We start from the raw sequence: 26,061 nt of genomic DNA on the forward strand, positions 1-26,061 counted from the left end.
TGTGTGAGGATAAAATAAAAGCTTACAGCACCTGGTATTCCCAGGCGGTCTCCCATCCATCATTCAGTCTTCCACTTCACGAGGTTTTAATATTTTATTGTCAGTTTTTTTTTTTAACTGTTCATAAGTTGAAGCGTAACAGCATAAACACCACCGTCTATAAATGAATGAATTGCTTTGGTCCTCCACTTAAGACTTTTGTTGAAGTAAACAGCGCCTTAAATATGACGAGCTTGATTAGTTTATAAAGGTTCCCCTGTCCCAAGTGTTTTTGTAAAATGTTGCAGGCATGAAATGACGACTTTTCTGGTTGTTAGGATGAATCTTTTGGTTCAAAAAGGTCCTGAAGAAAGCAGTCGAGAAGTCCAGAAAGTACTCTTTAAAACACTTTATTAAGTGTAAAAATAATCTGTGAATATATATCAGAGCTAAGCCGGCCGGCGCTCCTTACTCCTGCAGTCTAGACACACCACGTAAGAAAGAGGCCGAACCTTTCTCCCCGCCAGTTTTTAAACTCAGCTAGGCTCCTCCTCCTTTACTGCTGGTGGAGCCAATGAAGTGTGCTAACAAGCCCCGGGCTCTGCCTCCCCCCCCCTTCTGTAGGAGTCAGGGAGAGAGCCTAGCCGGCGACATGTTGGACAAAAGACCACATGGCCTGGATGTAAAACTTCCCATATTAAATGTACGTTTTTATGTTCCGAAAAACCTAACAAACCCCCCTTGAAAGCATCTTAATGCTTTCACAATAACTTTTAACTATAGGTTAGGTGTTTCTAGATCCCAGGAGATAAGGATAGCCGTCAGCAACCCCCCAATTTAACCCCTTCTGACTACATGGCCACTGGGCTGAATTTTATACAATAAAACGTTTCTAAAAATAAAAAGGCTACCAATTAAACTAAAGGAACCGTACCTATCGCAACAGCTCCTAACCCTAAAACAAACAAACAAACAAAAAATAATAAAAACAGGAAATCAAAATAAAGTAATTTAAAAAATAGGAAATCAAACACGAGAAAAATAAAATAAAAACAATGGGTGCGTGGCTTCTACAGGAAGTCCGTTCAGGTTGTCCTCCACCAGACAGAGCTGCAGATATTCAGAAGGGGCCCATAGCTCCTGTGTCTCTGCATGACTCCTAATGTCTTATGGATTCTCCCCTGTCGGTCTTACCTGTTTCCACAGCAGCACAAACATTTCCTAAAAATAGCAGAGTACCAAACATATATACATTGTAAACAATCCTGAACTAACCCCTTGCGTTTTGTAGTTAAACTATGTGTGTTGCACTTAACTAGTGTTTTCAAAGATGGTCTATGTGTCTGCGAACTATATGTTTATGTTTTTCTCTCCTAGTCTAACTAAATTCTCCCCCCTCGTCTTGTTCCGCTCCGTTGATTCCGCTGGACTCTTCTTCCACATAGTCGGTTTTGTCGGGCTTTCTGCTGTGTTTAGTTCCCTGTTGGCTGGTTCAGTTGGTGTCACTTCTGTCTCTCGGAGTGGGTCTTCCAATTCCCACGAAGTCTGCCTCTGCCAGTCCTTCCAAGTCTCCTTCCTTCATCACGGTGTGTGATTAGTAGTGCTGGTCCTCTCTCCTCGTCTCGTCTGGTCGGTTTTACCTTTAATTAAGCAGAGTTAGTAGCACTTATGCCGCTCGAAGTGGGTCTTCCGGCCCACCTTCAAGGGTATCCTCCTCATCATCATCTACCTGATATCTCGACAAATCAGCCAACACCATCTGGATAACTGGTGGATCCTGCCCCCCTCTGCTTCTTCTACTCACTATATCTATTAAAACATTTTCTATTAATACCCTGATGCACAGGATACCACAACAACAACATATCACTAAAATTACCAATCCTACACATACTGACCTCACCAAGACCCCGGTAAGTAGTTTCCCTGACCAGTTCTAGCCTCACTGGCTTTACTAACCAATTGCTAACCATGCAATAGGAAACTTAATCAATTCCACTGATTATTCCACAAAGCAATTGCTATATTGGTTTTCAGGGCCGACTGCTCGACACGGACCAGAAAATAACTTACCACACAAACGGTTGGACTTTAACCAACCGACCTGAACCCGTTCAGGCTTTCACAGTTGGACTCGGACCAACTGACCTGGTACCAGGCTTTGAGTTTGGACTCTAACCAAACTGGCATGGACTCTAACCACACCGGATCCTTTGGACTCACCAGGAGTCAAGGCATGCCCACCATACCTTTGTCAGTGAAAGAGGAACCACACCTTAACATTTATCAGTAATTATTTCTAATTATCTACAAGAGAATTCTCAACATACCACTAAAATTTCCAATCCCACACTCTCATACTGACATCACTAAACCCGTAATAACTTCCTTCCATGGCCCAAACATCCCTTCTAGCCACTTAACCCATTCATACACACATACAATCATACAACAGACAAACATATAAGCTACTTACCCAGCCCTCACCGCAGCCACCCCACTCCCAACATCGGGATACACGGCCACGGTGAGCTTAGACACCACTGCCGCAAGGCTTTCTGGGTAAAGCCCGTGCCAGACCCAGTGGCGACGCTACACTGTCCCCTCCCTAATGGTCAACCGTCCCGGTGACCCACTCACCAGCGTCCACTGGGTGGCTCCATGTCTGGACCGCACCCCATTACACTGCCGAGTCGCTCTTCCACCCACTGCTGGACCGGGCACCCTGCCCCTACAGCCACCTGGGCTAGCGCACTCCGACAGACCGGGCATATTGGCTCACCAAACCATCAGAGCCACCCAAACACCACGATCCCACTTCTGACACCAATGTGGCGCCGGCGAGTAAGGAAGGTTAGCGTCAGGGCCGCAAGTGAGCTGCCTTTGGCAGTTCATTCAGTGTTTTAGGGACAGACACCCATTCATACACACATCCCTTCTGAAAAATGTCCCCTGTTTATCGGTTCTGGTTTGTTGCTCCTGAAACAGGTGTAATTGTCTTTATAAGCTTTGATGTTGATTGGGGTTGGTTCCTGAGTTAGTGGGTGAGACATGGATAAATTCTCTATGTGTTAAATTAGACATTTTAGACCGCTTTAAACAACCTTTCGAGCAAAATCTGTAACACGTATTAAGAAAAAGATAAACTGATAGGTTTTAACGAGACACACCCTAGAACAGAAGATTCCTGCCTAGTCGAAGAATACGAGTATTCTTTTAACATTCACTGGCACAACTCACTCGGTTGTCCAAACACAACTCAGACAAAAGAACGTAAACCTCAGTACAACAACAGTGTCTACTGGAAACAAACAATTACTTCACCGCGACCGACAATGGCCCTATGGAAACAAACATATACTTTAGGGCAATCGACAGTGATCCCCTGGAAACAAACAATTACTTCACCGCGACCGACAATGGTCCTATGGAAACAAACATATACTTTAGGGCAATCGACAGTGATCCCCTGGAAACAAACAATTACTTCACCGCGACCGACAATGGCCCTATGGAAACAAACATATACTTTAGGGCAATCGACAGTGATCCCCTGGAAACAAACAATTACTTCACCGCGACCGACAATGGCCCTATGGAAACAAACATATACTTCAGGGCAATCGACAGTGATCCCCTGGAAACAAACAATCACTTCACCGCGACCGACAATGGCCCTATGGAAACAAACAATTACTTCACCGCGACCGACAATGGCCCTATGGAAACAAACATATACTTTAGGGCAATCGACAGTGATCCCCTGGAAACAAACAATTACTTCACCGCGACCGACAATGGCCCTATGGAAACAAACATATACTTTAGGGCAATCGACAGTGATCCCCTGGAAACAAACAATTACTTCACCGCGACCGACAATGGTCCTATGGAAACAAACATATACTTCATTACTTGTCTCTCATACTGCATTAACCCTTCCTGCTATATAAAATTTAACTTCAAATAGTTCAAACTGATCAGAGCAGAAGGTGCATACACATTACATCTAACATTTTCTACACTTATTCTACTTCATCATCGCCGCATGCTAGAGAGCCTTCAAATTTTCTAAATCACATTTTTTCCAATACAAAATCACCAATCCACTATTTATTATTTACTCTGCCATACTTAAAATAACAACAGCTCTGCTATATCAACTTCCATCAGTCCTACAAACCCCTGACTTATATTATATATTCATTCAGATTTTTACCCCAACTTTTGGTCACTGGTACTAACACACCTCCTGCTTCTAACAATACAGACTCCATTTAGTTAACTCACTGCAAAGTACTACCAACCTATACTATCTCTATTGTATTATTGTTACATCTCCCTACAAATGTCATTAACCCCACATCACTATGGTACCTGCATCCCTACTCTCACTAAAACACAAGCACTTGTAGCTCTTTCTAATTTACTCTTGTAACCAAAACTTTTTCTACACGAATTATTGTTATTCTAATACCTTACTGTAAAATACATCCAAAACCTCTATAAGATGTTACCGAACCCCTCACTTTTTATTATGGAACCCAGATCTTCAGGTGGATGTCTATTAAAACACACTACTGTCCCACACGGTCTTGAGATTTCACTGCATAACGTCTCCATCCAGTCTCACATCAGCTTTCCCTTCCTCTTGTCTGATGATGTCATTACTTTGGCATTCTGTACCTCAGCACCCCATATGCCTCTTGAACACTGCTTTACTCAAACATCAGAATGCAACAACAGCCATGACACACATCTGCAAGATCTGGTATTCATAATTTTTACATCATCTTTGGTACTGCATAAGTGTCCACCATCCTCAGCCAGTACACAGTAGATTAAATATCAGACTTCTCTTTACTCATGCAGGGCCTGCAGTTTATGGCCTCAACCCCCCGCTGGGTTGCTGTGTGTCTGTGAAACCTATGACCTGGGTCTCCAGTCACCCCCCTTCATGTACTTCTCTCCTAACAAGTTATTTTCTTCACTGTTTCCTCAATCTTTAAACTGCACTCATCTATGATCATGCATAGTATTGCCACAAGGTTTACTGCACCACATTGAACTAATCTAACTTCTTTAATAAACTATATAGTATAAACTGAGTGAGTTGACCTGATCAATTAGCTAGAAAAGATTCATCGGATACAACACAAGCATCAAATATTAACAATTGCCAATTAACAATTTCCCAAAAATATTACCAATTAAATTGAATCTTACCGGAGTCCGTGTAAGCAATTATATTTAATCTCCTGAGACCCGAGCTTTGATTTTTTCAATGCATTTTCCCTATTCCTTTTGTTTTTAACCTTATTAGTTGGGTGACACGGTGGCTCAGTGGGTAGTACCGTCGCACACTGTCACAGCAAGAAGGTCCCCCCTCCGCGGAGCCCGCATGTTGTCGTGTGGGTTTTCCCCGGGTGCTCCGGTTTCCTCCCACAGTCCAGACATGCCAGCGAGGCGAACCAGAGACACTGAACTGTCCACGACTGTGCCCGATATAACCTGAATCCCGTGCAATGAGCAACCACCGCTCCTGTCATAAATGTAACCAAAGTGCAAAACATAACGTCAAAATCTTAATAAAGAAGCAAACAAACATTATTAGTGTTCTAGTACTTTTGCTACCACTAGCTGGCAGACAAAAATGTCCACTAATGGGGACAATCGATCGAAGTTTAGCAGGTCAAGGAATAAGGCATAACAAAACCAAAATGTAATGTCCTCATATGTGACCGCAGGGTCGCAAAAGGTTAATCTCACCTGAGTCCATCTCATCTGAGTCCGTGCAAGCAGCAGCGCTGAGAGATACTACAGATTGCTACAACTCGCTTTTCTCTAAACAGGAGGTAAGGCTGAAGATTACCTTCACCAGGCGTCCCTGAATCTGCATGCATATACGTACCTGAATCTGCATGCATATCCGTAGGTCTGCCAGTCCAGCTGCCCCAGCACAATGTATCACAGGATTTCATACACAAAGCGGCATATTAAACATAAATTCTTATTCCTGCCATAATACTCCCCCCTTTTTCAAATTTTACAATCAAATCTTGAAAATAAAATATTAAATAAACCTTCTAAATGTGTTTATCCTGTTGGAAAGCACAGAATTTTAAAGTTAGTTCAATCAAAGTCTGGTGTTAGCTGGACCTGTAAACAAATAATGTTGTTATTGAGCAGTGGAAGGTGTGTAACAGCTTTGTCGGCAGTGTCACCTCTGGCATTGTCCTGTAAAATTGGAACAAAACTTTACTTAAATAGTTCCACTTAAATTGAATAGGAGGGACAATGACACAAAGTATCATTTGCTAAAATTTTAACTAAGCCCACTTTTTTCCTGTCTGTTGCAGCATCTCTGGATGCAAATCCTTTCACAAACATTTCCAATTCAGGATTCCTATCAGGCCCAGAAAAAATAGATAGAGTAATACAGTCATGATGTTCACCATCTCCTGCAATTAGTAAAAAGTGGTAGGATTAAGTACATTACAGCATTTGATAATAATGTTCAATTTTAGAAGTACACTGTAGTATTTATACAATCATTAACTTGATACGTGAGATGTTTTCCTTTCAGTTATAGAACATAATTTGGCACTAACCGAGTTAGATAAGTATAACCCTCAAGATCACCTATTATAACTACGGATATTTCTGTATCAGACAAAGACAGAAAGAAAATTCTGCACAAATCCAGAAGGGATCAGAGTCCCTGTCTTGTACAGAAATAGTGGTACCTTCTGGCATTATTTCCAATTTAATTCAAGAGGCAAACAAATGATCACACCTCATAAGATTTATAGGGCTATGAAATCTCACTCTTTACAACTACACAATATTTTAGAAACAGTAACATATTAGCTTTTACCTTTTAACTTGTATTCAGCATTTGTACACAGAGAAAAACACGACCTCACTCTCAAATAAACATAAGCTTTGACAATATGTAATCTAATATATTACCATATGTCTTAATCAGAGGTGGAAAGAGTACCAAAAAATTGTATTCAAGTAAAAGTACTATTACCTTAATGAATCTTTACTCAATTACGAGTAAAGTTACTACTTTGAAAATCCACTCAAGCAAAAAGTAGAAAGTAACTCATTTAAAATGTACTCACCGAGTAAACAGCAGGGGGTCTCCTCTGTGTAATGTGAACAGGAGTGGATACAAACCTCAACAGTAGTTTTTAATTCAAATGTAATAGAAGAAACGTTGTCCTTAGCTCAAATGCAATAGAAGAAACATGTTGATACAACAATTAAAACAGTTAGGGATGTGTAATGCGTCATTTCAAATGACATAAAACTTTTTCAACTTGTATAATCACTAGCGATGTGTCGTAAAATGATTCGAATCCATGAATCGGCTCTTCTAACCGAAACAAAGGAACCGACTCTTCCGGCAGTCGCCATGTAAATACGCGGCTCTTCAAAAGGAACCGAAACAAAAGACTCGACTCCCTGTCGCAACTCACTGAATTCGCGATTTCTTTAGCGTTTTTTATTTTTATTTTTATTTTGCTCGGTAACAGATGCTATTCAAAATGTAACAATTACTAATACAAAACATACTTAAGCAAAAGCAAAATTACAGTCTGTGAAATGTGCTTTAAAAACTACTGTGTTACAGTAACCAGTGTGATCAGAGCGGTAACACTAAGCACTGGATTCGTGTATGTATGTGTATTGATCGAATTTGTTTAAAATCATATCCCCGCTATTGAAACATTCCCCACTTGCGACATATTGATGTCGAATTATTGTCCAGCACTACCCCATACATTAAACAAAGAAACAATATAGCAATCTCTCAATAATACATGCACCAATACACCCAGCAAATCTCCTATCACGACTAACAAGCGCTGTGTTACTCACAAAATTTTAATCTTATTCACTATAACAACTCTGATTAAGGAGATTTTCCTTAATTATGTGTGAAAATGTCCTATGTCACACATGGATGAATTCCACTCTAAGTACCCCCTTTCCTGGTTTAAGAACCTTAAAGTTCAAGAACGCTATCTACCTTAAAACACACTTAATAAGGTACCATAAATACTTCATCTTAACTCAGTTATCTTAAGATTATAAAAATAAAGTTGATTATAAAATTAACTGCAGCACTTACCCAATCCAGGCGTACAAAGACAAAGATAGCCGATGGACAAGATACGGCAAGCTGCTCACATAGAGCCAAAAAGGCGGATACACAGAAAACCACGCTCAGCTCTCCCAGAGCCAAAATGGTGGACAGACAGAAAACCACGCTCAGCTCTCTGGTCCAAAATGGCCGCCGAACAAAAGAAACCACGCTGCGCAACCCAGAGCCAAAATGGCGGACAGACAGAGCCAAAATGGCGGACAGACAGAAAGCCACGCTGCGTTCTCAAGAAACAAAATGGCGCCGACAACAAAAGAAACCACATTGCACATCCAGCACACGGTTTCACAGACAAACATACACAGAGACTTACTGACAAACAAAACTCCTGATGTACTGTTTTTCGAACCTGATTTAGAATTTAAAGTAGTCTAATTAACCGAACCCCGCTCCCATAACAGTCAGGTCCGAATTTAGAATAATCTTAATGATCAAATCTAGTTTCCAGCACCAAAAGATTCTTTCAAGATTAAACGGCGCTCCGTTGCCGTAACAGACAAGCCCGTATATAGGACAATCTTATAGATCGAATCCCGTTTCCAGCACCGGCAGATTCTTTCAAGATTTCCCACACGAATTACGAATTCCGCTCCCATAACCGACAAATTCGTTATAATTTAGAACTATCAAATTAATTAAACCCCGCTCCCATAACAGACAGGCTAATTAAAATGTAGAACAATTCGAATTAGACGAGTCTCGCTCCCATAGCAGACAGACTCCCCTTTCCCTCCAATAGTGTTCCATACACAATGGCGCCCTTAACATTTATTTTAACCGGTTTGGTTCAAATTCAGATATCAGGAAACACACATTTTTAGCTCCAACATATATTCACAGTTTTAAACTATCTAATGATACTTTAGTAATTTAATCAGACACTTACGGATTCTGAGATTCACTTTCACACTCTACGCTAAATAATAAATGCATCTAATATATATACAGAGAACGTCTGTTTACCTTAAGTAGGCGCGCCCTTGTACTGAGTACAAAATATTTTTTTCAGAATTCCTGGTCTTACCTCAGTCAGCTGAATCGATTCGATGCTATCTCAGGTCTCTTGAACCATCCTCTGGCTACCATTTGTTAGGATGAATCTTTTGGTTCAAAAAGGTCCTGAAGAAAGCAGTCGAGAAGTCCAGAAAGTACTCTTTAAAACACTTTATTAAGTGTAAAAATAATCTGTGAATATATATCAGAGCTAAGCCGGCCGGCGCTCCTTACTCCTGCAGTCTAGACACACCACGTAAGAAAGAGGCCGAACCTTTCTCCCCGCCAGTTTTTAAACTCAGCTAGGCTCCTCCTCCTTTACTGCTGGTGGAGCCAATGAAGTGTGCTAACAAGCCCCGGGCTCTGCCTCCCCCCCTTTCTGTAGGAGTCAGGGAGAGAGCCTAGCCGGCGACATGTTGGACAAAAGACCACATGGCCTGGATGTAAAACTTCCCATATTAAATGTACGTTTTTATGTTCCGAAAAACCTAACATGGTAAATAGGAAAGAAAAGCTGAATGTAGCCCCTTGAATAGATAATTATAAATAATAAGTTTTAATAGCTCATTACTAAGCTTTTTACTAAATAGATAATCCTTTAACAGTTTTGGTCATTTTGGTTTTGATAAAGTTTTAAATCTTTGAATTGAGTAAAGTTAGATTGGAGAGTATAACTTTCCATGTGTTCCTTACAACCTATGTTTACTTATTTTCTGTCAATCACCTTCACTGTCTTATTTGATTGGACGGGTTAATGTTCGGTCGGAGAGAGCCATTTTGTGATTGGATGCGAGGTTGAAGGCGGGCGTTGGAAGAGGAGCGGGAGTGTGGAGATGTGTGTGTGAAGAGAGAACGGGAATGAGACGGTAAAGTTATGATTGTTCCGAGATTTTCGGAATAAATTAAAAGTGAAACACCAGTCCTAGGTTTTCAGCTAGATTACCTAATTATAGTGCTGGGTTGTATCTGCCGTATGTTGTCAGTCCGATAACTTTTAAGCAGTGCAGCGTGTTTCTACTGTATAAATGTCTTAAAGAATCCTAGCTTTTCAATTAGGGAGCTAGTGTGTATCAGTACAGCCGATTGAACACGGCTATAACCGTTAGACTTTCGTCAGTATCCGGTTCTTTGTACCTGAGACCGAGGGACTGAGGTCACGGCCGCGTGAGGACCGTTACACACCTGCTTTCACCAACGCCTGATAGTGGGACTTTCATCCTTGGAAGTTCGTTCCACCGAGCATCGTTCTGCAGGTTGGCCAATCCGGTGTGAGTAAAGAAACCCTTTCATTCACCTGAGACGGGGTAAGGAATTGTGGCATTCTTTTATTTCTTTTTTGTTTGCTCCAAGGAGTGAAGCGGCCAGTGTTTTTCTGTTATAAGGCCCCAACGCACTCGAGCGACGGAACAGGCCTGCAACGGGTTAAAACTTTATTTGGGTATTGCCGGCATTAGTATGATGCATGCATGCTTGTTATATCCTAAAGGGGAACTGTATATTTTTATTTGACTTATTGAAGTAATAACTTTTGAGTGTTTCAGTGTATTTCTAAGGAAATATATATTTAATTTATTTGTTTATTTGAAGTAACAGGGTTGAATAATTAAGTATTTGATGACTGTTTTATAACCATTTTATAAGATTGCATTTGTGTTATTGAATAAACCCTAAAAAGGTTATTGAAATGATTTAGAACTTCAATTTTGTAGCTAAAACTATTCCTGAGAGGATAAATAATTATAATTTATAAACACTTTGATTTAAGTTAAAAAGTATACAATAAAGCGTGTAAATAGTGTGTTATTTAAGTATATTTGTTGGTTTATTTCACTTATTGTGTACTGTTGGTTGTCTAGGAAAATCATCTAGAAAACATTTAGATTAAGTAAGAACTTTACATTGTTCACAGGACCCAGGGTCCCATCCTTATTTCCTTGACATAGGTCTAAGCTTTCACCTTAGAGGGATTTTGGCGCTACATGAATGCTGCTGATTTGTTGTGATGTTTTGAAGAAAATGGAGGTGAAAAAGGGTTTAGCAGCTGAGCAGTGCACTGTAACAAATTTCTGTAGTTTTTACAGTATTACCCCAGCTAACAATTTTTGGTTCCCAGAACGTTCTGGGAACGTTAGTTTTTGGTTCCCAGAACGTTCTGGGAACGGATCATTTTGGTTGCCCTTTGGTTCCCCAGGAAAGTTTTCTTTACGGAAATAGAACGTTCCCGTTTGGTTGTGCATTATAGTTCTGGGAACGCTGAGGAGGAGCTAGGCACGCTGAGACGCTAGCCTAGTTGTTTGTTTGTAGCCTTTAGCTAAATAACTTTTTATATACGTATGTTTTAAACATATAATTTATACGTTAATCTTCCGTGTGTTGTTGATTTAGTTTTATTTTGTTTATCGTAAAAAAGCGCTTGTGTTTACTAACGTAAATTCGTGCTGTGTTGGAAACTAGGAAACTTCTGCTACCGGCATTCGAACGAAGCCGGTTTTGTTTGTTTTTGTACTTCAGCGCATAAACATCTTAATTATCCAGAATTAAAACCGTTTTCGGTCCGCACGAAGCGCGTTTGTGTTTGGTTGTGTTCTGTATTTCAGCTCTTAAAACACCTTTGTTTTGTGGGGAGTTATAACCGTTTTCGGTCCGCACGAAGCGCGTTTGTGTTTGGTTGTGTTCTGTATTTCAGCTCTTAAAACACCTTTGTTTTGTGGGGAGTTATAACCGTTTTCGGTCCGCACGAAGCGCGTTTGTGTTTGGTTGTGTTCTGTATTTCAGCTCTTAAAACACCTTTGTTTTGTGGGGAGTTATAACCGTTTTCGGTCCGCACGAAGCGCGTTTGTGTTTGGTTGTGTTCTGTATTTCAGCTCTTAAAACACCTCTGTTTTGTGGGGAGTTATAACCGTTTCTGTTCGTAGGAAGCGCGTTTATTTGTTTTGTACACCAGCGCATAACACCGTTCTCCTTTAGAATTACAGCCGCTTTTGTCCGAACGAAGCGCGTTTGTGTTGGTTTGGCTGGTGGTTTTTGTATTCCAGCTTATCATCGCCTGTTTCATCCGGAATTAAAGCCGTTCTTCTGTGACTACCAGCAGAAGCGCCGGTGAATCCAACATAAACATCATCTCCAACTCATCTTGTAAAGCTAAGTACATTTCTCTGTTATTATGGCCCCAGCAGGAGCATTATATCCATGTTCCGAGTGTAACATGTTCAGTTATTCCTTCTCCGTGTTTAGTGATAACTTTATATGTGATAAGTGTAGATTAGTTGTTAGTCTGACGGAGAAGATCTCAGTGTTAGAAGGGCGCATTCGGGCATTAGAACAGACTACTAGTGAGTGCTTAGATTCAGCTGTAGCAGCCCCGAATGCCAGCAGTTCAGGTGTAGAACCCCAGACTCCGGCATTAGAGCCCTCACAGCGGGGCGACTGGGTGACGTCTCGGCGACATAGTCGTAGGGCAAAGCACCGACCATCTCAGTTGCACGTGTCCAACAGGTTTTCCCCACTCAGTGAGCCACCCGCTGAGAAGCCTGTTAATGTAAGTGCTCTGGTTATAGGAGATTCTCAGCTCCGACACGTGCGTATTGCAACCCCCATAGAGACACCAGCAACCATAGTCACCTGTATTCCGGGGGCCAGGGCGCCTGACATCAGAGCAAATCTGAAAGTGCTGGCTAATGCTAATCGTAGATTTTCGAAGATTGTTATCCACGTCGGCACTAATGATGTTCGTTTACGGCAGTCTGAGGTTACTAAGAGTAATGTTAAAGAGGTGTGTGAGTTAGCTAGGTCGATGTCTGAGGCAGTAGTGTGCTCTGGCCCCTTACCGATTCGACCCAGTGGCGAAACCTACAGCAGGTTGTTGTCGCTGAACCGCTGGATGTCTAAATGGTGCTCAGAAAACTGCATTGATTTTGTAGATAATTGGTCCACTTTTGAGGGAAGGCCTGGTCTTTTGAAGCGGGATGGTGTCCACCCCACGTGGGAGGGTGCTGCTCGCATTTCTTGCAGCATAGGTGACAGGCTTTACCACCGCGTTAGTGTAGCGGCAGATAGTGGTAAATGACTATCCAGAGCCAAGACCAGGCAGCAGACTAACAGGCCTAACCAACTGTCTGCGAGTCGCCATCGGACGTCACCTGGAATCCTTAGGTCACAAACCATTGAGACTGTGTCTGTTTACCGTGGCAGGTGTAAGCCAAAACAAAATCAAAAAGTATGTCATAATAACTTAATTAAAATTAATCTAAATGAGCATCATGAAAACCATAGCAGGGCTAAACTAAAGTTAGGACTTCTAAACATCAGGTCACTTGCATGCAAAACAGTAATTGTAAATGAAATAATTACAGATAATAGTCTTAGTGCACTTTGTTTAACCGAGACCTGGGCTAGACCTGATGAGTATCTAGGTTTAAATGAAGCATCTCCTCCGGGTTACAGTTATGAACATAAGCCACGTCTTAGTGGTCGTGGTGGAGGAATAGCCGCAATTTATGACAAGGACATACAGTAGGTCTCACTGTAAAATCAACTCCCATAACAAACTCGTTTGAAGTTCTTATCTCTGACATAACCAATAAATGTTCATCTGATAAAACTAGTATGTTTAAGCTGGTTACTGTTTATCGACCCCCTGGTCCTTACTCAGAATTTCTTAACGAATTTGCCGATTTTCTTTCTAAATTAGTTTTATCAACTAAGAAAGCTCTAATTGTTGGTGACTTTAATATCCATTATGAGGATAAATGTAATCCACTCAAAACTGCGTTTGACTCTATTTTAGAATCTTTAGGCATCACCCAAAATGTAACAGGACCCACTCACTGCTGTAAACATACCTTAGATTTAATACTTACTTATGGTATAAACATAGACAACCTGGAAATTGTACCACAGAATGACTTAATCTCTGATCACTCCCTACTAATATATGAAGTGTCCCTGTCCAATAATATACAGCAACCAAATCGTTTTAAATGTAAGCGCACTATTACATCTGCAACTGCAGCAGCGTTCATAAACTGCCTACCAGAATTACCAAATATATCAGCATCGGAACCTAAAGAACTAGATCAGGCAACTCAAAACCTAGAGACTGTATTGCTCGCAACCTTAGATAACGTAGCCCCACTTAAAACTAAACTGATTAGGGAGAAAAAACTTGCTCCTTGGTACAATGACCACACATGCGCACTTAAACAAGCAGCACGGAAATTAGAACGCAAGTGGCGTCACACTACACTGGAGGTGTATAAGATTGCTTGGAAAGATGCTTTAACTGAGTATAAACATGCCCTTATAAAAGCTAAATCTTTATGTTATTCGTCCCTAATAGAGAAAAATAAAAATAATCCCAGATTCCTTTTTGAGACAGTGTCCAAATTAACTAAAAACGTTAATGAAACTGAATCTAATATATCGCCTGACTGTACCAGCGATGATTTTTTTAAAATTCTTTAATGACAAGATAGAAAAAATACGACTTCAGAGTCAGAGTGTGTCACCTGCCAATGTTAAGTATGGACTCACTCCGAGCAGCATTGGTGATAATAGTAACGAGTTAATCCAACTAAATTCCTTTAATCCAATCTCCCAAAATGAACTAACTGTGTTGATTAAATCATCGAAGTCATCATCGTGTATACTCGATCCTGTTCCAACTCGTCTACTTAAAGATTTACTCCCAGCTATTGTAGAGCCCCTGCTTACATTAATCAATGCATCCCTTAGCCCTGGATATGTACCTAAATTGTTTAAAAGTGCTGTTATTAAACCCCTGATTAAAAAACCTAATCTTGATCCACATGTACTAGCTAATTATAGGCCAATTTCAAACCTTTCTTTTGTCTCAAAGATATTAGAAAAAGTCGTTTCCAAACAGTTATGTTCTTATTTGAATGAAAATTGTATTCATGAAAAATTTCAATCAGGATTTAGACCCAACCATAGTACCGAAACTGCATTAATTAGAGTAGTTAACGAGTTGTTAATGTCTTCTGATAATGGATGTGTCTCTTTTCTTGTTCTATTAGATCTTAGCGCAGCGTTTGATACGGTCGATCATAACATTTTACTGGAGAGGCTAGAAAATACAGTAGGTGTTAAAGGACTCGCACTCTCTTGGTTTCAATCATATTTGACTGACCGCTCTCAATTCGTTTATGTAAATAATAAATGCTCAGAAACTAAGTAAAGTGTGGTGTTCCACAGGGGTCGGTACTTGGACCGCTATTATTTACACTCTATATGCTTCCACTAAGTGAAATTATTCATAAACATGGCATAAACTTTCACTGCTATGCAGATGATACACAGCTGTATATATCAGCCAAACCAAATGATACTGACACAATCAGTAAGATAGAAGATTGTGTAAACGACATAAAAAACTGGATGTCGTGTAATTTTCTTTTACTTAATTCAGATAAAACTGAGGTTTTACTTGTTGGCTCTAAAGCTGCAAGAGACAAGTTTTCTAACCTGGTGCTAAACTTAAACACGTTCTCTGTTACTCCCAGCCCAGATGTAAAAAACTTAGGTGTCACAATAGATTCAGATCTCTCCTTTGATACACACATTAATAATATTACTAGAGTTGCTTTCTATCATTTGCGTAACATTTCTAAAATAAGAAATATACTATCTGTTAATGACGCCGAAAAACTGATCCATGCGTTTATAACTTCTCGGTTAGATTATTGTAATGCTCTTCTAACTGGATGCTCTGGTAGATCCTTAAACAAACTCCAGTTAGTTCAAAATGCAGCAGCTCGAGTGCTAACTAGAACTAAAAAATTTGATCATATCACTCCTGTTCTATCGTCTCTACACTGGCTGCCAGTTAAATTTCGCATTGATTACAAAATACTTTTACTAACCTATAAAGCGCTACATGGTCTGGCTCCACAGTATCTGAGTGAGCTTATTAATTACTACAACCCAGCACGTCCACTTCGTTCACAAGATGCAGGGTTACTTATAGTTCCTAAAATTAAAAAGACCAAAGCTGGTGGAAGAGCATTTTCTTACAAAGCTCCACAACTTTGGAATAATCTTCCTGCCTCTGTTCGGTATTCGGACACAGTCTCAATGTTTAAGTCTAAACTGAAAACATATTTATTTTCTCAGGCTTTTGATTAATATAGACAAAGGCGCAGAGCTTGGGGGTTCTTGGTCATAGAAACTTGTGGTGATCAGGGATGTTGGGTCGCTGTCGTTCTGCCTCTCTTGTCCAATCACTCTGGTTTGGGTAGGAGAGGTGGGCGCTGATGTCCTGTGAAAGCCTTCATGACCTTGTTACCTGCTCGCTCTCCCTTTTAGTTATGCTGTAATAATTAGGGCTGCCGGAGTCTAAAACTCTCTGTAAAACTGTTTGTCAACTAGCATTGTACATTATTAACTACATTCTCTGTTGTTTTACCCCGAGGGCATTCTGATGGAAACCTGTTTACCCGCCGAGGTTAAGGATTAAAGTCGAGACTGCCGGGACAACGATGCTGCTCCTGTCAGATGTGACGGGTCTGGAGTAATTGCAACGACAAGAAATCACTACAGACTTTATTGAAGACTAGAGCGGATAACAACTCTATTATTATTTAATTGTTTATTTATCTATTTATTACCACTGTATGACTTTTAGATCATTCAATTCTGTGTTTGTATGATTTGTGTAAATCGTGTATTTATTTAAAGTATCCTCCAGACCACCCAAGAAGGATGGGCCCTGTTGAGTCTGGTTCCTCTCAAGGTTTCTTCCTGTAATTTTCAGGAAGTTTTTCCTTGCCACAGTCGCCCTCGGCTTGCTCAACAGGGGTTTTTGTATCTGTTGGTCCTGGATTTTGTAAAGTTGCTTTGAGACAATGTATATTGTAAAAAGCGCTATATAAATAAAGTTGACTTGACTTGACTTGACATAAAAATGGAGTAAATAAGTTTTCAGATTCTTCTGTGCTGAACAATACTGACTTATAAAGTCTTTATAAGTGACATCTGTGTTAAAAATGTGTTTGTATATTTCACTGTATTGTGAGAAATGGGACGTTATAAGTCATATTCTGCTAAAGCATAACGTTTCATAAACATATTTCAAAGTCAGACACATCTTGGTTAAAGTGAAAGTGATCTTAGCTGTGTATCAATAAAAACCAAATAAGTGAAATAAGACATTGTATTTTAACTGTGTTAAAAAAGTTAAACGTTAAAAAGTGCATCTTTATAAAAGAGATGTATCAGATAAATAACTAAAATAGACTTGAATCTGTTTTGTAAGAGTTAGAAACATCAGTAGTATGTGAATGTTTGAGCCATGTGTTGTTTTAGAAATGTGTCAGTATATGTGAACTTAAAACTGACACGGTGATGTTCTGTAGATCTTACAGCACAAATATGTAGGAATAACTGAAATTAATGTTAGTGTGTTTAACTATTCTTCTTATTATCATCATTATTATTCTAAATTGTTATGTTTACTTTTTTCTTACATTTGTTCTTTCAGCTACATGACAGTTAAGCACCCTGGACTCGACCTAGTCCTGCTTGGTAACTGTGTTTTACTTCGCACTAAACAGCCTATTTTTCTAGTAGAAAATGAAGCTCACATCCGCTTATAAATGCATGTGGAAAACACCAAGGTCTGGTTTGCTCTTTTCAGCCTGTGTCTACAAGAAGATCGGGTTTCCTCGGCATATTTTTACGTGTAATAAGATGTGAAATGTGCGCTGCGTCGCTTTACGCATCAGGAGCGGTGTGCTGTTTTAGCAGAACACAAGGAAACAGAGCATCGTTAGGTTCCCTTTGCGGGCTTTTACATGAACGAGAGAACTTATGTTCGGCCGACGTGCACTTTATTACCTCGTATTTTATATCAGGACTTGTATTTTAATCACTATTTGCCATGAGAAAACACAAGTGCGCATGTGTCACGGAAGCACACAGACGCTGCGCTGGTCGAGTTGAGTCTACACAGTTCTCATGTGTGCTATAAAGCCCCGCCCCCTCTCGTAAGAGGGAGGAGTCTCTGTACAACAGAGCACAGCGCTTCACTCGCTCTTTCTTAGCGCCGTTTTAGCTCCAACAACGATGGTAGAAGAAGCTCCAGCACCGGCCAGCTCGGCCCCCGCCAAGGCTCCTAAAAAGAAGACCGCGGCCAAACCCAAGAAAGCGGGTCCCAGCGTCGGCGAGCTGATCGTCAAAGCTGTTTCCGCTTCCAAGGAGAGGAGCGGCGTGTCCCTGGCCGCCCTGAAGAAAGCTCTGTCTGCAGGTGGATACGACGTGGAGAAGAACAACTCCCGCGTCAAACTCACCGTCAAAAGCCTGGTGACCAAGGGCACCCTGGTGCAGACCAAGGGCACCGGCGCCTCAGGATCTTTCAAGCTCAACAAGAAGCAGACCGAGGCGAAGAAGCCCGCGGCCAAAAAAGCTGCCGCTCCTAAAGTGAAAAAGGCCGCAAAGAAACCCGCCGCTGCAAAGAAGCCCAAGAAGGTAACAGCCAAGAAACCCGCCGCTAAGAAGTCCCCCAAGAAGGTCAAGAAACCCGCTGCTGCCGCTAAGAAAGCCACCAAGAGCCCTAAGAAGGCTAAGAAGCCGGCGACCACCAAGAAGGCAGCCAAGAGTCCTAAAAAAGCCAAGGCAGCCAAACCCAAGACCGCTAAACCCAAAGCGGCCAAGGCCAAAAAAGCTGCACCCAAGAAGAAGTAAACATGTTTATGTTTTATTAACTTCGTTTTCTTAAAACGGCTCTTTTAAGAGCCACCTATATCTTCACATAAAGAGTCGCGTTTCCTAAACACATATATACATATAAGCATGCATGCAAACATACAACTATTCATACATGCAGCCGTCCATACATACATATTTTGTGGAGAGAGATAAGCAAGGAGTTAAAAACACTAAGTATGACTGGTCCTGTTTTATGTGTAATGATTTTGTCACACATCCCCATAAAACTGTCCGTATAAATGTGTATATGTATGTGCACTCACGTATATGAGCTCTTTACATAATGTAATTGTTAGTGTAAATGTTATTGTGACATAATATAATGTAATTGTTGTTTAAGAGAAGCTTTTCTGTATCATGCATTACACGAGGGGGAGAACGGAGGAGAAGAGAGGGGAGGAGGGGGGGGGGGGGGGGCAGTATGTGAGGGGGGCGTGTATGTGTTTCCCTGAGACATGACGGCGCGTTTAGGATTGGCTCAGCTGTGCCTTCGCTCTAAGCCAATAGGAGAGAGGCCAGTTTGCCTATATAATACCGCTTCGAGCTCTCTTCCAGTTTACTTCAGTTTTGTACCACGAACGTATCTGATCATCACAATGAGTTGTAACTGAGTTATTAAACAACTTGCCCTATGTCTCCCAGTGTTGCCTCCTCACCTCCGGTGGGGAGGCACTGGGCTCGGCTTAGATATGTGGGCGACGAGGAAGCTCCAAACCGCTCGGAAGTGGGTTTTCACCTTCTCCAAAGCGAATGGATTAACGCCACAGACATCTACTCCTTTATTGCTCTCCCAAACAGAAAGGACTTTGAAATATGTTTTTTCCGCTCACAGACTTTGGCAAAATTCACCAATATATTTAGTAATGGTGCAGGAAGTGGTTTCTGGAAACACTGTGAACTGGTTTCTTCAATTCCAAATGACGTAAAGTTCATCGTTGTAAAGTTCTGGACTGGAAGAGTTGCGGATGAGGATGTCGATCAGTACATTATGAGGTTCGCACATATACTACAACCTGTTCAAAAACCAGTAGACCAGTTTGGAATATGGTATGGTGTACGGAGGTACAAAATAAAAGTCAAGAGGGACGATGGTGGAAACCTAATGCAAATCCCAAACTCCATCTCGATGGGGCCGTACAACGGGAACATCACCTTTCCTGGACAACAACAACGGTGCTACATTTGTACATCTTCAAGTCATCAAGCTAAAGAATGCGACACGATTAAATGCTGGAAATGCGGTCAACTGGGACACAAAGCCAAACTATGTGACAATTCTGAGATCTGCAATTTATGCAGACAAGAAGGACATTCATACTTTTCCTGCCCACAATCGTATAGTAATAGAACTAAAATTCTGCAAAGTCCTTGTACAGTATCCGTCGTAAATGTTGCAAACACGCAGCTGCCTGCACAGACGCCTTCAACTCAACAGCAAATAGAAGAGGTACTTCCGACTCAAGAGCAAAAGAAAGATCAACAAGAAGAGAGCTCAGATTCTGATGGATCCACCACTACCTCCTCCGATACAGACAGCGACACCGAGGACTCAACATCTTCAAACGCTACATCTGATGAAGAACCTCCCCCGATACCCAAAGTTGATTCAGGTGAAAGACAAACTGACACCACAACAATGAATGATGAAAATTCTGTTCAAACAGTAATAAAAAAAGCTAACTCACCTAACACAGTTAACATAGCGGCTGAAAAAAAAGGCATCTCAAAAAAGAGACGTAAAAAAATTTCATCTATAGCGGACACGAGTAAACGAGTAAAAGATGCAGACTAAATATTGTTAGTTGACATCTTACCTGAATGATCTCATTAGGTATTAAACGTAACACTTAAATTATTTTAAAATGACATTGAATATAATATCAATAAATGTAAGAGGGATGAAATCTGATAAAAATATGAATATAAAAATAGCTAAATTTATGAATAAACGCTGTGATATAATATGTTCCCAAGAATTAAGATTGACAACTTTAGAAGATGTAAAAAAAATGTCTTCACTATGGACAATAGGAGAATGTATTATATCAATAGGTAAAGATAGAGCCGACGGAATTGGAATCTTTTTTAAAAAAAAACCAGTAAGAATAATTAAGACTAGACATCTTGTGCCGGGTCGTCTACTTTTGGTCGACTGTTTTTTTAATAATAAAAAAATAAGAATCATAAATGTTTATGCACCCACAGATCGTTCAGGTAAGATGAAAATACTACATAAACTTCTCGAGATACTATATGTTGGTTTCCCCGTAATAATGTGTGGAGATTTTAATATAATTTCTGACTTAAAAGATAGAATACCGTATAGGGATATACCTTTATCTAGGGATGGTAAATTTTTAAACAAAATATGTGAAATGTCAGAGCTAAAAGACGCGTTTAGACAGATTTACCCGATCGATATTGGCTTTACTAGAATGGACAAATCAGTTAAAACAAGGATTGATAAAATATATGTATCACAAAATATACATGTCAAATCGTATAAAACTGAGCTGTTAGTTGATTCTGATCACCTAGCTCTAAATGTAAAACTATTATTATATAGATATGAACAAAAAGGTTATTGGAAATTAAATACTCGTTGTTTAAAAGAAGAAATAATTATCTCAGACACTAAAAATGAAATTAATAGGATAAAACAACTAAAAGTATTAACAAGATCAAATATTGAATTATGGCAAGTTTTAAAAGAACAAATTAGAATGTTTTTTAAACGAAAATGTAGGGAATTGCATCAACAAAATAACGACATTTATGATAAACTGTTGGATGAATATATTGAATTATTTACAAAATCTGGGTTGACCTCTGAAGAAGAGAATAGATTAAATGACATTAAAATAAAATTAACTGAAATTAATGATGAACTAACTATAAGCCCTCAAATGCAAGCAGGTCATGACATAAATCAACCAGCAAATATTACAAATATAATTAAACAATTAAGAGAAGGAAAATCAAATAAATATATTGCCGGGATACGAAATGATAAGGGAAAAATAATTGAGGATGAAAGTGAAAAATGTATATTAATAAGAAATATCTGTGAAAAGATGTATAAATTTGGATTTTGATATAAATATGAGAACAATAATGTATGGTATTTTTGATAATGTACATACAAATATTGAAGAATTTTACTGGCTAATTATTTGTGTGGTGAATACAAAGATTTGGAAAACAAGATGCAAAATAATTATAGACCAAATTAATATAAGTGCTGACATTGTTTTTAAACAGATTGTTTGTCACTTAAGACGGTTGCGAACTGAAGATCTTAAAGCTAAGAAAAAATTTCCATGGTCGATACTTAAGTTGTAAAAATTTGTATGTAATAGATTTTATGTTTTGTATGTGTTATTGCTGTGTTCTTTATCTTGTTCGGATTGTAATGTAATGATAATAACTTTGTTCTGAAAATCATGTATTAATAAAGATCATATTTAAAAAGGAAGACCGGTGGTAAGACTAGAGCTAAGGCCAAGACTCGTTCATCGCGTGCCGGCCTTCAGTTCCCTGTGGGCCGTGTTCACAGACTGCTACGTAAGGGCAATTACGCCCACCGTGTGGGAGCTGGTGCTCCTGTCTACTTGGCTGCCGTGCTGGAGTATCTGACCGCTGAGATCCTCGAGTTGGCTGGTAACGCCGCCAGAGAGTTGAGGAGTTGAACAGACTGCTTGGAGGTGTAACCATCGCTCAGGGCGGTGTGCTGCCTAACATCCAGGCTGTTCTGTTGCCCAAGAAGACCGAGAAAGGAGCCAAGGCCAAGTAAAGTCACTCTCGTGTTCTAACCAAAAGGCTCTTTTAAGAGCCACCCATTTCCACAGAAAAAGTGCAATTTCCCCAGATAATATGTAAACGAAACAGATATAATATCGTTTCATAGGCTCACACGGCATAAAACACATGATTTATGACATGGTAAAATTAACAAATCAATATGTACGATTTATATTTTCCCTTTCTATTTAACTTTACATATATATATCTATATATAGATATATATAGATATATATATATATATATATATATATAGATATATATATATATATATATAGATATCACTTGCAGTAGCAAAACCAACAATTTAGACGATTAAAAGTGGTGCAACAAACGTGTTTGTGTAGAACACATGGAACAAAAATTACAATAATACTAATAATAACAATAATAATAAGCAAAATGATCGAAATAATCAATAATATATATTTTGCAAATGGTATATACTTTAAGTGCGATTGTAGGCTGTGTTTTAAAAGCACAAAGAGACAAAGGAAAGTATTATAAATCCCGCCAACAGCATAGAGGAAATACTGTGTTTCTGAAACGAGGCAGCGGCAGAACGCCGACCAGTAAGTGACATTTGACGTAAGCACGATCGTCCAATGAGAAAAGAGCTTCATCAAGACGCCCAATGAGCGCGGAGCGGCTCTGGTACTTAAATAGAGCGTGTTGGGCGGGCTAACATATTCTGTTCTACAGTTGGTGAAGTGCAGAGTTCCAGACGCGATGGCAAGAACCAAGCAGACCGCTCGTAAATCCACCGGTGGGAAAGCGCCGAGGAAGCAGCTCGCCACTAAGGCTGCCCGCAAGAGCGCCCCGGCTACCGGCGGTGTGAAGAAACCTCACCGTTACAGGCCAGGTACCGTGGCTCTGCGTGAAATCCGCCGTTATCAGAAGTCCACTGAGCTGCTCATCCGCAAGCTGCCCTTCCAGCGCCTGGTTAGAGAAATCGCTCAGGACTTTAAGACCGATCTGCGCTTCCAGAGTTCTGCCGTCATGGCTCTGCAGGAGGCCAGTGAGGCTTACCTGGTCGGTCTGTTCGAGGACACCAACCTGTGCGCCATCCATGCCAAGAGGGTGACCATCATGCCTAAGGACATCCAGCTGGCCCGCCGTATTCGCGGAGAGCGGGCTTAAACGAACCCACTCCATGTACATGCTTCCACTGAAATGGGCACTTTTCATAACTTTATTTATTTATTATTCCATTGTGTGTGCGTGTTCCGAGTTATAATTTAGTTATATTTATCAGTTATAAATAATAGGAAAACCTGGTTTATGTGTGTGTGTAGAGATGTACTTTACATGTTCTTACAACAATTATAAGGGCGGCACGGTGGCTTAGTGGGTAGCACTGTCGCCTCACAGCAAGAAGGTCCTGGGTTCGAACCCCAGGTGGGGCGGTCCGGGTCCTTTCTGTGTGGAGTTTGCATGTTCTCCCCGTGTCTGCGTGGGTTTACTCTGGGTGCTCCGGTTTTCTCCCACAGTCCAAAGACATGCATGTGAGGTGAATTGAAGATACTAAATTGTCCAACACTGTGCTTGATATGGACTTGTGAACTGATAAACCTTGTGTAATGAATGGCTATCGTTCCTGTCATGAATGTAATTAAAAGTGTAAAACATGACGTTAAAATCCTAACAAACAAACAAACAACAATTATAAACAAGGTTACATAAGTACAGCTGATTAAAGATTGGCAGATGGTGTCTTATAACACATGATTAATAATGTTTATAGTGGTGTATGTTTATGGGGTTCTATAGAGCATTGAGTTAGTAAGAGTAATATAGTCGTTATGAGTAGTAGAGTAACAACACAAACATGATGGTAAAGAAGAAGGAGCAGTAAATTGCAGCGGTGGTTAAAATATTACGCTACTAATGCAAAAAAAAAAGATTAATAATCAGTAATTATTATTCAGAATAATATATCAATAATAAAATACTATTCTAGGTACTCAACACAGGGTAATTACAGGCATTTTAGAACAGACATACTGTAAAATATTAAGTGTAAATAATCATAATTACTCATAATAATGATTTTTATTTCTATTATAGTTGTTGTAATAATAGTGTTATTGGTGATGATGGTAGTAGTAGTAACTGTAATTATAATGTTATGGAGAACCAATAGACGGTTAGTGGAGCGTTTCTTCCATCTCGTGGCCAAAATGTGAAAACACGAACTAAATCTGTGTGTTTATGTGTTTTCTTTTATGTATGTATATTTTTATGTATTTTCATGTAATATAAAAATTGTTAGGAGGATTTAGTGGCGTTGGTGTTGCACGGTGTACACAGTCTGTATTTTACACAGAGATGGTATTAACTGATTGGAGTGTAATCTACAGTATGGCTGTACATTGGTAGAATGTAAACACGCTGGATGAAGGCATAAGGAATGAGCAGAATATTTAATGTTCACCATAAGACTGGTTATTGTAATAATGGTAATAAAACAACCGTATTCACAATGATGCCTTTTTTAATTTGGTAATTCATGTGTTTGAGCCGCCACTGTGTGTGTGTTACTTTAACCTTTGTCCTCTGAGTCCCGCAGCACCGACTCCCATTTCTGACGGGTTTTTGTCTCCGTTTGCAGGTTCTCCGGCTGGCACTCACACTCAGGCTGGAACTCATTGTTCTCGCTACCTGATCTGAAGGCATGAGGACCCAGGTGTGGTTCATCAGCTCCAGGTGCGCCTTGTGTTCCTAGGCAGCACAGGTGATATCTGTTGAGCTCAATTTAAGCCCAACTTCCTTCTAACCCAAACTACAATAACCCCAACAGGTTTTTAACCCTAATTAGGAAAACCTAAACATGTATCTAACCCAAATTAAGATAACCCCAGGCTAGTTCTAACCGTAATTAGGATATCCCCAACATGTAATAATAATTATAATAATCCTAATTTTACTATCAGGCAATGACAATTAGAAGGAGGCAGAGTAAAAACATCAACATCATTTCACTATTTAATTTACTTTCACGAAAACAGGTGAGCATAAAAAGTGTAGGTTTTCACATCAACAATACACAAAATCTTATTTCTATAACTTTTGGAACTTAATGACTGTATTTGCTGTTTTTCAGTCTTTGTAGTCCTTTGAAGCAGTCAAGACCAGCTTTGTGATATTCAAAAAGTACATAAAGAGCTATAAAAAAACCTTATTGCTTTTGTAGTTGAGCTAGCAAAGCTTCACACCTGACCGTTGTACATTGTTCAAGTTCTTGTATTTCTCTCTGTGTTTAGTACCTTAATGGGGATTTAAATTGTAAACCCTAAACAGCTTTACTTCTGACTTCAGTAAATAAATAGATGCCCTTGTTAAGAAATTGCAGTTTCTATCTATTGCACTCACAGTTCTGTTCGCGAACA

The 26,061-nt window shown here is 39.9% G+C and overlaps 2 protein-coding genes across 2 annotated transcripts; both read left to right on the forward strand.

The window, feature by feature from the left end:
* Window positions 1-18,192: 18,192 nt before the first annotated feature.
* Window positions 18,193-18,847, forward strand: LOC134328841 (histone H1-like). The gene has a single exon (XM_063010071.1). The coding sequence runs from the start codon at window positions 18,230-18,232 to the stop codon at window positions 18,845-18,847; it is 618 nt and encodes a 205-aa protein (XP_062866141.1). The 5' UTR covers window positions 18,193-18,229.
* Window positions 18,848-23,401: 4,554 nt separating this feature from the next.
* Window positions 23,402-24,199, forward strand: LOC134328933 (histone H3). The gene has a single exon (XM_063010175.1). The coding sequence runs from the start codon at window positions 23,402-23,404 to the stop codon at window positions 23,810-23,812; it is 411 nt and encodes a 136-aa protein (XP_062866245.1). The 3' UTR covers window positions 23,813-24,199.
* Window positions 24,200-26,061: the final 1,862 nt, after the last annotated feature.

Source organism: Trichomycterus rosablanca, chromosome 15, assembly GCF_030014385.1.
Source record: "Trichomycterus rosablanca isolate fTriRos1 chromosome 15, fTriRos1.hap1, whole genome shotgun sequence".
NCBI lineage: Eukaryota > Metazoa > Chordata > Actinopteri > Siluriformes > Trichomycteridae > Trichomycterus > Trichomycterus rosablanca.

Excerpts from the sequence above, each read along its gene's own strand:
- LOC134328841 (XM_063010071.1), top strand. The coding sequence starts at position 18,230 with ATGGTAGAAGAAGCTCCAGCACCGGCCAGCTCGGCCCCCGCCAAGGCT.
- LOC134328933 (XM_063010175.1), top strand. The coding sequence starts at position 23,402 with ATGGCAAGAACCAAGCAGACCGCTCGTAAATCCACCGGTGGGAAAGCG.